Source organism: Palaemon carinicauda, chromosome 1, assembly GCF_036898095.1.
Source record: "Palaemon carinicauda isolate YSFRI2023 chromosome 1, ASM3689809v2, whole genome shotgun sequence".
NCBI classification, from domain to species: domain Eukaryota; kingdom Metazoa; phylum Arthropoda; class Malacostraca; order Decapoda; family Palaemonidae; genus Palaemon; species Palaemon carinicauda.
Genome location: NC_090725.1, coordinates 308,199,455 through 308,214,454, shown reverse-complemented (window position 1 = coordinate 308,214,454; position 15,000 = coordinate 308,199,455). Strand labels below are relative to the sequence as shown.

General features: G+C 31.6%; 2 protein-coding genes across 2 annotated transcripts in view; one reads left to right on the top strand and one right to left on the bottom strand.

The window, feature by feature from the left end:
* Positions 1–15,000, bottom strand: part of LOC137640145 (glutamate receptor ionotropic, kainate 4-like) — a 425,472-nt gene that overhangs the window by 233,387 nt on the left and 177,085 nt on the right. The gene's annotated exons all lie outside the window — the stretch shown is intronic.
* Positions 1–15,000, top strand: part of LOC137640129 (glutamate receptor ionotropic, delta-1-like) — a 37,292-nt gene that overhangs the window by 21,537 nt on the left and 755 nt on the right. The window contains exons 13-16 of the mRNA XM_068372620.1: positions 2,921–3,066; positions 4,808–4,906; positions 5,680–5,846; positions 6,955–7,081. Coding sequence (XP_068228721.1) covers positions 2,921–3,066; positions 4,808–4,906; positions 5,680–5,846; positions 6,955–7,081 — 539 coding nt within the window. The remainder of the gene's footprint in view (positions 1–2,920; positions 3,067–4,807; positions 4,907–5,679; positions 5,847–6,954; positions 7,082–15,000) is intronic.

The following is a 15,000-nucleotide window of genomic DNA, read 5'->3' as shown; positions in this document are numbered from 1 at the left end:
TGCTTGAGGGTACACTCGGGCACACTATTCTGTCTTATTTCTCTTCCTCTTGTTTTGTCCTATTTTCCCTGTTGGAGCCCCTGGGCTTATAGAATTCTGCTTTTCCAACTAGGGTTGTACCTTAGCAATTAACAATAATATTAACATTAATAAGGACATTAGTGAATACACATCAGCATTAAATACCTGGTGCCACTAATATTGCATATGTTCAACATTGATAAATTTAGGAAGTTTAAAGGTTTAAAGGTTTAAAGGCCACTCATGAATGGCAGAGTCAAGGGACAGTGACTTTGCCCTATCAAGTAGGACAATTCCCAATAGACTGACCATATACACATATGATCAGCGCCCAAGACTCCTCTCCACCCAAGCTAGGATCAAGGAGTGTCAGGCGATGGCTACAGATAAATCAGCAGATAGACCTATAGGCTCCCCTAAAAACCCCCCATCATTAGCTCACAAGTATAGTGATATTGCAGCGACCAAAGAATCTAACGAGTTTGAGCGGGACTCGAACCCCAGTGTGGCGTTCACCAGTCAGCGTGTCTACCCTGACTGTAGAAAATTCATCACAGAGAATTTATGGTTGATGATACGTTTAAGATTACCTTTAATTAATACTTTTTAGGCTTAATATTTCAACCTGTTTATCAACCTGATATAGGCCTATGATCAGTTTTGGATATACAAATCATTAATAATAATAATAATAATAATAATAATGATGATGATGATGATGATGATAATAATAGTGTCAAAGATAATAATAATAATAATAATAATAATAATAATATTATTAATGATAATAACAATAATAATAATAATATTATTATTAATGATAATAACAATAACAATAATATTAATAATAATAATAATAATAATAATAATAAGAAGAAGAAGAAGAAGAAGAAGAAGAAGAAGAAGAAGAAATTGAGGAGGTAATCAATAAACGGTGCAAATCATCTGTAAATCTGAACAATGCTTCTTATAAGGGCATTAATATGCATTATATTTATAGACAAATGCACTTACTGCAAATCAAGTGCCATGACATTGCTTTAAAAATATATCGTCCGAGTAGAGAGCATAATAAGCATTTTTTTAATTATTAGTACATCAAGAGTAATAGTTGGTATACTCTACATCTGTTTAAGAGGATTATGTATGGGAAACTATAGTATATCGGTTATATAAAGCTTTCATACCACATATAATGGTCATGCTGATATACAAATACATAATAACGAACATACACATACAAGCGGATATATATATATATATATATATATATATATATATATATATATATATATATATATATATATATATATATATATATATATATATATATACATGTATATATATATATATATATATATATATATATATATGTATATATATATATATATATATATATATATATATATATGTATATATGTATATATATATATATATATATATATATATATATATATATATATATATGCATATATATGATATATATATATACACATATATATACATATATATATACATATATATATATATATATATATATATATATATATATATATATATATATATATATATATATATATATATATATACATATATATATACATATATATATATATATATATATATATATATATACATATATGTATATATATACATATATATATATATATACATATATATATATATATATATATATATATATATATATATATATATATATATATACCGTGTATATATATATATATATATATATATATATATATATATATATATATATATATATATATATATATATATATATATATATATTTACATATACCGTATATATATATATATATATATATATATATATATATATATACATATATATATATGCATGTATACAGTATATATATATATATATATATATATATATATATATATATATATATATATATATATATATATATATATATATATGTGCATGTATACAGTATATATATATATATATATATATATATATATATATATATATATATATATATATATATATATATATACATATATATATATATATATATGTATATATATATATATATATATATATATATATATATATATATATATATATTTACATTTATATATATATATATATATATATATATATATATATATATATATATATATATATATATATATATATATATATATATATAAAAATATATATGTATATATATAAATATATAAATATGTGCATATATAAACTGAATATATATATTTATATATATATGCAACTTAGTTTTATTAACTTGATTCTATTCAACTAGATTCTATTAACTTGATTCCATTAACTTGATTCTAATTAGAATAATTCTATTAATTTGATTCCATTCAGCTTGATTCTATTAATCTAATTCTATTCAACTTGACTCTATTTACCTTGAATCTATTAACTTTATTATATTTAAATTTATTCTATTAATTTTATTCTATTCAACTTGATTTTATTAACTTGATTCTATTAAACTTAATTATACTTAACTTGATTCTATTTAAAAATAATTCTATGAATTTTATTCTATTTAACTAGATTCTATTGAATTAATTCTCTTTAACTTGTTTCTATTAACTTGATTGTATTAAATTTATTACATTTAAAGTGATTCTATTAACTTGATTTCATTCAACTTGATTCTATCAACTTTATTCTATTCAACTTGATTATATTATCTTGATTCTATTCAACTTGATTCTATTATGTAAATCTATTAAGTTGACTCCATTTAACTTGATTCTATCAACTTTATTTTATCTAACTTGATTCTATTAACTTGATGCTATCTATTTTGATTTTATTAACTTGATTCTATCTATCTTGATTCTATTTAACAGGATTCTATCATTTAAATCTCCCATACAGCTCTTTACTCCAGCATGCTAACAGCAACTTTGGTTAAGCCATCATTCGAGAAGCCCATTAATGGTTTGACTGATTTACCAGCTGCTTCTAAAGATGGTTTCACTCTTGTGGTCACTGGGGATTCCATCTTTGAGTACATGTTCAAGGTCAGTTTGGTCAACTTTATTAATTGATATATTTTCTTTGAAAAAGTTTAAAACAATATTTACCTTCGTCAACTTCGTTGAGAAGGTTTTGTTTTGATAGGCGTGTACTTATATTTTATGTTTTTATGTCTGTCTGTTTGATTGTGATTCGCATAACTCAAAAACTACTTGACTGAATGTCATGAAATTTGGTGGTATGGTTGGCCCTGATTTTGGGGGGGATTAGGTCAAAGGTCAGGTCATGGTTATGTTATGATAGGCGTGTACTTATTTTTTTTTATATGTCTGTCTGTTTGTTTGTGATTCGCATAACTCAAAAACTATTTGACTGAATCTCATGAAATTTAGTGGGATAATTGGGCGTGATCCAAGGACAATTTGGTTAAATTTTGGGAGTGAATGGATCAAAGATCAAGGTCATGAAGTTAAAAGAAAAAAAAAAATTTTTTGCTATATCGTGGTCAATTGTCATCCGATTTTCATGAAACTAATACCAAAATGTGCATAAATCAATTGCCTATCTTATGATTTGGGAATTATTTGGTGAAAGGTCAAGGCTAAGGTCAAAATCATCTTTTTGCTACATCGAGGTCAATATTTATGCAATTTTCATGAAACTTTTGCCAAAATGTGCACAATTAATTGTCTATCTTGTGATATGCACCATGATATGTGAGAAGGTATGAGCTCTACCTAGTGCCCGTTCTAGTTGTTTTTGTTTACATACTGTTTTTTATGTTGCAGTTATTCATTAAACATTTTATATTCAGAACTTTTTAAGTTAGGTAAAGTAAGGTAGGTAAGGTTAGGTAGGATAAGGTTAGGTTAGCTAAGGTTAGATTAGGTTAGGTAAGGTAAGGTAAGGTTAGGTAAGGTAAGGTAAGGTTAGGTAAGGTAAAGTAAGGTAAGGTTAGGTTAGGTTGAAAATAAAATGCTTGATTCCCAAAGAGAGTGTGCATGTTGCACTTATTCATTAAAAATCTTATATTCAGAACTTATTAGGTCAGGTTAGGTTAGGTTAAGTTAGGTTAGGTTAGGTTAGGTTAAGTTAGTTTAGGTTATGTTGGAAATAAAATCCTCCATTCCTAAAGAGAGCAGGCATGTTGCAGTTATTCATTAAACATTTTATATTCAGAACTTTTAAGTTAGGTTAGGTTAGGTTAGATTAAGTTAGGTTAGGTTAGGTTATGTTGGAAATAAAATGCTCGATTCCCAAAGGGAATATGCATGTTGCAGTTATTCATTAAACTTTCTATATTCAGAACATTTTAGGTTAGGTTAGATTAGGTTATGTTACATTAGGTTATATTGGAAATAAAATGCTCGATTCCCAAAGGGAATATGCATGTTGCAGTTATTCATTAAACTTTCTATATTCAGAACATTTTAGGTTAGGTTAGATTAGGTTATCTTACATTAGGTTATGTTGGAAATAAAATGCTCGATTTCCAAAGAGAGTATGCATGTTGCAGATATTCATTGAACATTTTATATTCAGAACTTTTTAGGTTAGGTTAGATTAGGTTAGGTTAGGTTAGGCTTGGTTAGGTTATGTTGAAAATAAAATGCTCGATTCCCAAACAGAGTATGCATGTTGCAGTTATTCATTCAACATTTTATATTCAAAATATTTTAGGTTAGGTTAGGTTAGATTAGGTTAGGTTATGTTGGAAATAAAATGCTAGAGTCCTAAAGAGAGTATGTATCCTTATTAAACAAATATGTTATTCCTTTCGTACAGGATGCTAAGGAGGGAGTATATGCTTCCACTTATAAGCTCTTCAATCATAAAGACAGAACTAAGAGCTTTGTTAAATCTATTATACCCGCCTTCGATACGGTAAGTGAGCTTACCTAGTATATGCAATAACCGTAATCAATTTTTGCGTACTGAATAACATTATTAAAAAAATGTAGTTTAACTCATTTCTATCATTATTCAAAATAAGATTTAATATATTGTACTGAGTTAAATTTTTGCCATTATCATTATTGTTATTGTTATTGTTATTGTTATTGTTAATTTTATTGTTATTATCATTAGCTAAGCTACAACAATAGTTGGAAAAGGAGGATGCTATAAACCCAAGGGCTCTGACAGGGAAAATAGCCCAGCGAGGAAAGGAAATATTGAAATCACATTTGATAAATTAGCCGTCCAATTTACAATGTTCAAAATATACTAAACACCAGTCACATCAGATTGAAATACTTGCTAGTATGGCTCAGGATATAACATGCAAAGCCCTAAAAAAAAAAATATAGATAAATAAATAAATAAAATTCAAATAGTAACTTAGTGGATTTTCACTCATTATTCTTAATTTTTTGTCTGGCTTGGCGTCAAAAATCATTGACGACTGCTGACAATATAATGTAAAGAGAGTGTTCCAAACATAATGAAATTTTTGGGGAAGCAAAATCGTGAAAGATACATGTAAAGGAGAAACTAATAAAAAGACATTTAATCACAGAAGGAAAATCCAATCATGGGAAACTAAACGTATGACCTAAAGTGAATGTTTCAGAAACAAAGACATGAGAAAAATTGAAAGTAATTGAAAAGGGAATGAATTAAATGGAATGAATCAAGTCTCGATTTTCTTCTTCTAGCTGTTGGAGGATAAACTTGTGCTCATCAGTGGAGAACTAAATCTAAAATACCAAGCTACCAAAAAAGGAAGAAGCCAATACTATTTTGCAAGGGATACCTTTGCACCACAATATTATGGGGCTCCCTGCGTCTCTGGTGCACCTTTCTTATATAACTTCAATAAAATGTAAGTGGTGTAATGGTGCACCTTTCTAATATAACTTCAATGATGTGTAAGTGCTGTAGCTAGTGCACCTTTCTTATATAACTTCAAAAAGTTTAAGTACAGTACATGGCCCGCCTTTCTTACATAACTTCAATAAAATTTAAGTACAATACCTGGTGCACTTTTCTTGCAAAACCTGAATAAAAGGTAAGTACAGTACCTGGTGTAACTTTCTTACATCAATAAAATGTAAGAACTTTAGTTGGTGCACCTTTCATACATAACTTCAATAAAAGGAAAACACAGTACCTGGTGCACTTTTCTTACATAACTTCAATAAAATGAAAATACAGTACCTGATGCACCTTCCTTACGTAAATTCAGTAGAATGTAAGTACTGTGGCTACCAAGTAAGTGTTTCTTTATGAAAATTTAGAAAATTTATTTAAATGATATTAGCTAATAATTGCGTGATTATAATTTATTTTAAATTTCTATTAAAACAGAAAAAGTCTAATTCATTCCTGGATTAAGCAAGCTTATCCTTCCAGTTAATAGTTGCAAGTCAGGTTACGTGAAACTTAACAATGCTGACCCTATACATTCATAAATTTAAAAAAAAGAAATAAGCAATTAGAATAGTTGCTATGTGATAAATACGGATTTTGTTAGAAATAAAATAAACGCTGGAAGAACAAACGGAAAGTTAAGTAAAGACCCTAAGAATAACAAAAAATTATTATTCTATTTATTAGTCTCATTAGATTTCTATAGTTTTAATAATTGTGATTATGCAAATCGAAAAATATTTTATGAGACCTTGCATCATATCCATTATTTTTTTTTTAATTATTACCTACTGCATCGGTTACTGAAAATCATGGTATACTTAAATCCCCACTACAAGTAACGAATATAAGACAGTCCATATATTCACTAAGTCTAAGATTGCTAGACGACATATGAACCTCCAGCATCGATCAATTATTTTAAGAAAATCCAAATTTATTGGGTACCATGACTCCACCCACTTCCATACTAAATATACATGAGCATTTTAGTCCTTTTAATATATAAAAACAACCATAGGAATGAGCAATAATTAAATTTACTTCCTATATGCTTACAGGATTTCATATATGACAGAAGGAGGATTGAAAGCTAAATGGGTGGATAATGAGTTCCAGAAAGTTGCAGGTAAAGGAATAATTATTAATAATTCAGGACCTAAGGCCTTTACTGTAACTCATCTGCAGGTGAGAGTAACTTAGTTATGTAATCATGTATATATATATATATATATATATATATATATATATATATATATATATATATATATATATATATATATATATATATATATATATATATATATATATATAAGTATGTATTTCCATAACTCCCATATTATCTAAAGTTTTTGAACGTCTTCTGGCAAAACGTCTTAATAGGTTTGCTGAAGGTAATCATCTATTCCCTAGTTTGCAATTTGGTTTTCGTAAAGGCCTTGGAGCATGTGATGCCCTTTTTACAATCTCCAATGCAGTACAGAAATCCCTTGATTGTGGTCGGGAAGTTCGTATGATTGGCCTTGATTTTAGTGCTGCCTTTGACCGTGTTAATCATGAGGCCCTTGTTTTCAAACTGAAACAGTTGGGAGTGGGTGGGTCGTTTCTCAGCATTATTATTGATTTTTTAAGTAGTAGATCTCAAAGAGTTGTTGTTGATGGGCACCATAGTGAGTATAGGAATGTGATATCCGGTGTTCCACAGGGTAGTGTTCTAGGCCCATTACTTTTCATACTATATACACATGACATGTGGTTTGGCCTAGAAAATAAGCTTGTTGCATATGCAGATGATGCTACTCTCTTTGCATCAATTCCATCCCCTGAATGTAGATCTGGGGTTGGTGAATCCCTTAATAGAGATTTAGCTAAAATTAGTGCATGGTGCAAATTATGGGGTATGAAGTTGAATCCTAACAAAACTCAAAGTATGATTGTAAGTAGGTCAAGGACGGTGGCTCCTCAACATCCGGATCTCAGTATTGATAATGTTTCTTTAAATTTGTATGACTCTTTCAAAATTTTAGGTGTGATTTTCGACAGCAAATTTACTTTTGAGAAACATATAAGGTCTGTGTCTTCTTCAATTGCACAAAAAATTGGCTTATTGAGAAAGTCTTTTAGGATATTCGGTGATCAATCTATTCTGAAGAAGTGTTTTAATTGTTTTATTCTACCTTGTTTTGAGTACTGTTCTCCTGTCTGGTCTTCAGCTGCTGATTCTCATCTTAATTTGTTGGACAGAAACTTACGGTCTATTAAATTTCTTATTCCTGATCTAGATATTAATCTCTGGCACCGTCGTTCAATTAGTTCATTATGCATGTTGCATAAGAGTTTTCATAATTCTGACCATCCTTTACATTCAGATCTCCCTGGACAATTCTATCCTGTTCGTAATACTAGGCAGGCAGTTAATTCTAATAGCCAGGCCTTCTCCATCATAAGACTCAATACTACGCAGTACTCTAGAAGTTTTATTCCAGCTGTTACCAAGTTGTGGAATGATCTTCCTAATCGGGTTATTGAATCAGTAGAACTTCAAAAGTTCAAAGTTGGAGCAAATGCTTTTTTGTTGACCAGGCGGACATGAGTCTTTTTATAGTTTATATATGACATATTTGTTGTTGACGTTGTTAATAGTTTGTATATGATATATCTCTTTTGACATTACTTTTTTTAGAATGATTTATTGTTAATTTGTTCTCTTCAGTTATTTATTTCCTTATTTCCTTTCCTCACTGGGCTATTTTTCCCTATTGGAGCCCCTGGGCTTATAGCATCTTGCTTTTCCAATTAGGGTTGTAGCTTGGATAGTAATAATAATAATAATAATAATAATAATATATATATATATATATATATATATATATATATATATATGTATATATATTTATATATATATATATATATATATATATATATATATATATATATATATATATATATATATATATATATATATATACAGATATGTGTATATATATATATATATATATATATATATATATATATATATATATATATATGCGTGTGTGTATACATATATAAATATATATATATATATATATATATATATATATATATATATATATATATATATATATATAGATAGATACTCACATATATAGGAATATATACATACATACTGTAAATATATAGACATGTGCGGCGTGGATGTAGTACGATAGAGTAAAATATGTAAGATTGGAAGTATATTTAGGAATAGAAGGATGTATATATTGGCTTTGTGTGAGACAAAGATAAAAGGGAAAGGTGAAGTGATGTTTGGTGAAATGTATAGTAGTGTCTGGGATTGAAAGGGGAAGAGCAAGAGAAAGTGTGGCTTTATTGCTGAGTCAATGGATGACAGGTAAAATAGTGGAATGGAAGGAGATATCATCTAGGTTAATGTGGGTAAGGGTTAGGTTGGGTAGGGAATGTTGGTCTTTTGTCAGTGCATATGGGCCAGGTAGTTAGAAAAGTGAAGAAGAGCAGAATGAGTTCTAGAATGAACTGACTAGTTGTGTAAAAGGACTGGGTAGAAGGAATTATATAGTTGTCAATGTTGACTTAAATGCTAGAGTGGGCGCTGGAGAGGTAGAAGGTGTCATTGGGAAGTATGGCGTACCAGGTGAAAATGAGAGTGGTGAGAGAGTGGTAGATATGTGTGTTGAGCAAGAGATGGTGATAAGTTTTAGCTTTTTCAAAAAAAAAAGATAAAAACAAGTATACATGGGTAAGTGTGGCCAATGGAAGAGTGGTAGAAAGGGCGTTAATGGATTATGTGTTGATAACTGAGAGAATGTTTGGAAGATTGAAAGACGTGCAAGTGTTTAGGGGTATGGCTAATGGTATGTCTGATCATTTTTTGGTGGAAGGAAAACTAGTTATAGCAATAAAGTAGGGGAATCGAGTAGGTGGATGTAAAAGGGAGCTAGTGAGGGTTGAAGAGCTAATAAAACTGGGGGTAAAAAGTATATATCAAGAGAGGTTGAAAATGGCATATGACGAAGTGAATGTAAGAGAAACTGGTAATTTAGAGGAGGAGTGGAAGTTAATAAAAGAAGGCAAGAAGTTTGTTGGAGGCAGCATGAGGAAGGGCAGTAAAAGGTGGAATGAAGGAGTGAAGGTAAAAGTGGGAGAGAAAAAGAGGGCTTTTGAAGAATGGCTACAGAGTAATAGTGTAGAGAAGTATGAAAGATATATAGAGAGAAAAATGTGGAAGTAAAGCGCAAGGTAAGTGATGCAAAGAGGGCAGCTGACCTGAAGTGGGGTCAGGGATTGGGTCATTCATATGAAGAAAATAAGAAAATGTTTTGAAAAGAAGTGAAGAGAGTAAGGAAGGCTGGTTCAAGAATTGAAGAGACAGTGAAAGATGGAAATTGAAGGTTGTTAAAAGGAGAGGAGGCAAGGAAAAGGTGGGCAGAATATTTTGAAAGTTTACTGAATGTTTAGGATAATAGGGAGGCAGATATAATTGCTGTTGCAGGTGTTGAGGTGTCGGTGATGGGAGATGAGAATGAGAGAGAGATTACAAGAGATGAAGTGAGGAGAGACTAGATGAAACGAGAGTAGGTATGGATGGTGTGAGAGCTGAGATGTTGAAGGAAGGGGGTGTGACTGTACTTGAATGGTTGGTGAGATTGTTTAATATGTGTTTTGTGTTGTCAATGGTACCAGTAGATTAGGTTTGTGCGTGTATTGTACCACTATATATGGGTAAGGGAGATGTGCATGAATATTGTAATTCAAGAGGTATAAGTTTGTTGAGTGTAGTTGGAAAAGTGTATGGTAGAGTATTGATTAATAGGATAAGGATAACACAAATAATGCAATCTTAGAAGTAGAGCGTGGTTTTAGAAGAGGTAGGGGTTGTATGAATCAGATTTTTATAGTTAGGCAGATATGCGAGAAATATTTAGCAAAAGGTAAGGTGTATGTTGCGTTTATGGATCTGGAGAAAGTGTATGATAAGAGTTGATAGGAAAGCAATGTGGAATGTGATGAGGTTATATGTAGTTGGTGGAAGGTGAGAGTTAATATGGGTAAGAGTAAGGTTATGAGATGTACGAGTAGGGAAGGTGGTGCGAGCTTGAATGCCATGTTGAGGAAGTGGATCAGTTTCAGTACTTGGAGTCTGTTGTTGCAGCAGACGGTGGAGTGGTAGCAGATGTACATCAAAGAGTAAATGAAGATTGCAAATGTTGGGGGCAGTTAAGGGAGTAGTAAAAAATAGAGGGTTGAGCATGATTGTAAAGAGAGTTGTGTATGAGAAAGTGATTGTACCAACTGTGACGTATGAATCGGAGTTGTTGGGAATGAAAGTGACGGAGAGACAGGAATTGAATGTGTTTGAGATTAAGTGTCTAAGGAGTATGGCTGGTGTATCTCGAGAAGATAGGGTTAGGAACGGAGTAGTGAAGGTGAGAACGGGTGTAAGAAAAGAGTTAAAAGCTAGAGTGGATATGAATGTGTTGAGGTGGTTTGGCCATGTTGAGAGAATGGAAAATGGCTGTCTGCTAAAGAGGGTGATGAATGCAAGAGTTGATGGGTGAAGTACAGGAGGAAGGCCAAGGTTTGGGTGGATGGAGGGAGTGAAGAAAGCTCTGGGTAATAAGATAGATGTGAGAGAGGCAAGAGAGCGTGCTAGAAATAGGAATGAATGGCGAGCGATTGTGACGCAGATCCAGTAGGCCCTGCTGCTTCCTCCGGTGCCTTGGATGACCGCGGAGGTAGCAGCAGTAGGAGATTCAGCGTTATGAAGCTTCATCTGTGGCGGATAACGAGGGAGAGTGGGTTGTGGCACCCTAGCAGTACCAGCCGAACTCGGTTGAGTCCCTTGTCAGGCTGGGAGGAACGTAGAGAGGAGAGTCACCTTTTTTGTTTCATTTGTTTGATGTCGGCTACCCCCCAAAATTAGGAGAAGTGCCATGATATATGTATGTACATATATATGTATATATATTTTATATATATATATATATATATATATATATATATATATATATATATATATATATATATATATATATATATATATATAACACACACATACAGTATATATATATATATATATATATATATATATATATATATATATATATATATATATATATATATATATATATATATATATATATATATATATATATATATATATATATATGAATATATATCACTAGCAATGTAAATATCACCCACGAATGGTATTTAATACCGAATTCTATCTTGGGAATATATATCCACTTGGAATTCATTTTATGGTAACAGCTTCTGGCCGGGTAGAGAATCGAACCCCCACCTGTTCGGCCGGAAACCATGACTGCGAAGACTCTACCGACAGACGGGTAGAGAATCGAACCCCCACCTGTTCGGCCGGAAACCATGACTGCGAAGACTCTACCGACAGACGGGTAGAGATTCGAACCCCCACCTGTTCGGCCGGAAACCATGACTGCGAAGACTCTACCGACAGACGGGTTGAGATTCGAACCCCCACCTGTTCGGCCGGAAACCATGACTGCGAAGACTCTACCGACAGACGGGTAGAGAATCGAACCCCCACCTGTTCGGCCGGAAACCATGACTGCGAAGACTCTACCGACAGACGGGTAGAGATTCGAACCCCCACCTGTTCGGCCGGAAACCATGACTGCGAAGACTCTACCGACAGACGGGTAGAGATTCGAACCCCCACCTGTTCGGCCGGAAACCATGACTGTGAAGACTCTACCGACAGATCCATCAACTCGGAAGAGTCTTCGCAGTCAAGGTCTCCGGCCGAACAGGTGGGGGTTCGAGTCTCTACCCGTCTGTCGGTAGAGTCTTCGCAGTCATGGTTTCCGGCCGAACAGGTGGGGGTTCGAATCTCTACGCGGCCAGAAGCTGTTCCCATAAAATGAATTCCATGTGGATATATAATCCCAAGATAGAATTCGGTATTAAATGCCATTCGTGGGTGATATTTACATATATAATATATATATATATATATATATATATATATATATATATATATATATATATACTGTATATATATATATATATATATATATATATATATATATATATATATATATATATATATATATATATATATATATATGCATATATATATATATATATATATATATATATATATATATATATATATATATATATATATATATATATATATATATGAATATATATAAATTCATATATACATGCATATATATATATATATATATATATATATATATATATATATATATATATATATATATACATACATATATATACTTTATATATATATATATATATATATATATATATATATATATATATATATATATAAATATTGCGTGTACAGAAGCTATGGCACTACCCAGGACTAGAGAACAATAGTTTGATTTCGGAGCGTCCTCTTCCTAGAAGAGCTTCTTACCAGCTATATTAAATCCTAGTTGAAAAAGCAGGATGCTTCTACCCATAAGGCTCCAACAAGTAAAGTAGCGCAGTGAGCAAGTTAACAAGGGAAATAGATAAACTGTTTATGAAATATAATGAATAAACAATATGAACTATTTTGAAATCAGTAACAACGTTATAATAGAACTATCATGTATTGAACAATGAAATCTTATTGAACAAGAAAACATTTCTAGTCTGTAGAAAGTAGGCCATGGCACCAGCCACTCATTGAGATATTACCTCTAGAGAGTTATGGGGTCCTTTGACTGGCCAGACAGTACTATATTGGATCCCTCTCTCTCGTTATCGCTCATTTTGTCTTTGAATACACATACACGAATAGTCTGACCTATGCTTTCCACATTCTCCTCTGCCCTCATACACCTGACAACACTTAGATTACCAAACAATTCTTCTTCGCTCAACGGGTTAACTACTGCACTGTGATTGTTTGGTGGCTACTCTCATCTTGGTACGGGTAGAAGAGACTTGGGTTATGCTAAGAAGCTCTTCTAGGAGAAGAACACTTCAAAATTAAACAATTGTTCTTTAGTTTTGGTAAGTAATATACCCTTTGTATCATGACCTTCCACTGTCTTGGATTAGAGTTCTCTTGGTTGAGAGTACATTCGGGCCCGCTATTATTTCTTTTATCTCCTTCTCTTGTTTTTTGTCTTTTTAAGTGTTTATAGTTTTAATATGAAAGATCTAATTCAATGTTGTTACTGTTATTAAAATATTTTATTTCGATTGTTTAATACTTTTCTTGTAGTTTGTTTACTTTCTTGTTTCCATTCTACTCTGGGCTATTTTTCCCTGTTGGAGTCCTTGGGCTTCTAACATTTTGCTTTTCCAACTAGGGTTATAGCACCTAAATTAGCTTTTAATAATGATAATTTGTGACCTCCCGAAGATCCACTGGTTCAATTGTGAGTGTGTGTGTCTGCGTGTGAAAGGTTCCTAGTAACCTCTATCTACACTTAATTTCAACCAGGTTTCCGGTCCCAAATGATTGTTAGCACTCTGACAATATGAGAACATTCCACAGTTTAATCTTATCCTTTTGGACATGCTCTTTGCATTCCTTAAGAGAGATTAGTTCACTAAGCTTTCAACTGGGCTCCACAAGGTTCTAATAGAGTTGGAAGACCCAGGCATACATGCCTGAGGACTATGAAATGTGAAGTAGATGATGAGTGGAATAGTATTGATTTAAAAGCTAAAGATATAGTCGACTGGCGATCTAACCGAGGCCCTTTGCATCAATAGGTGTAGGAGATGATGATGATGATTACTCATTTTTATTAAGCAGCTTTATTGATTAAATCCTCATTCGCCAGTGTGTCATTGAGAGTCGCAAAAATAAACCTACTGATTAATATACATCTTTAGGAAGGCACAAGAGTTTCCGAGAATTTGATCTAAAGATTAATAATAAATACAATAATATGAGCTAGAACCTTATTTCAATGTTATCATCACCATCTCCTCTTACGCCTATTGACGCAAAGGGTCTCGGTTAGATTTCGCCAGTCGTCTCTATATTTAGCTATTAATTCAATACTTCTCCAACTCCGCATTTCATAATCCTTAACCATGTAGGTCTGGGTCTTCAAACCCTTCTAGTGTCTTGTGGATCCCAGCTGAACATT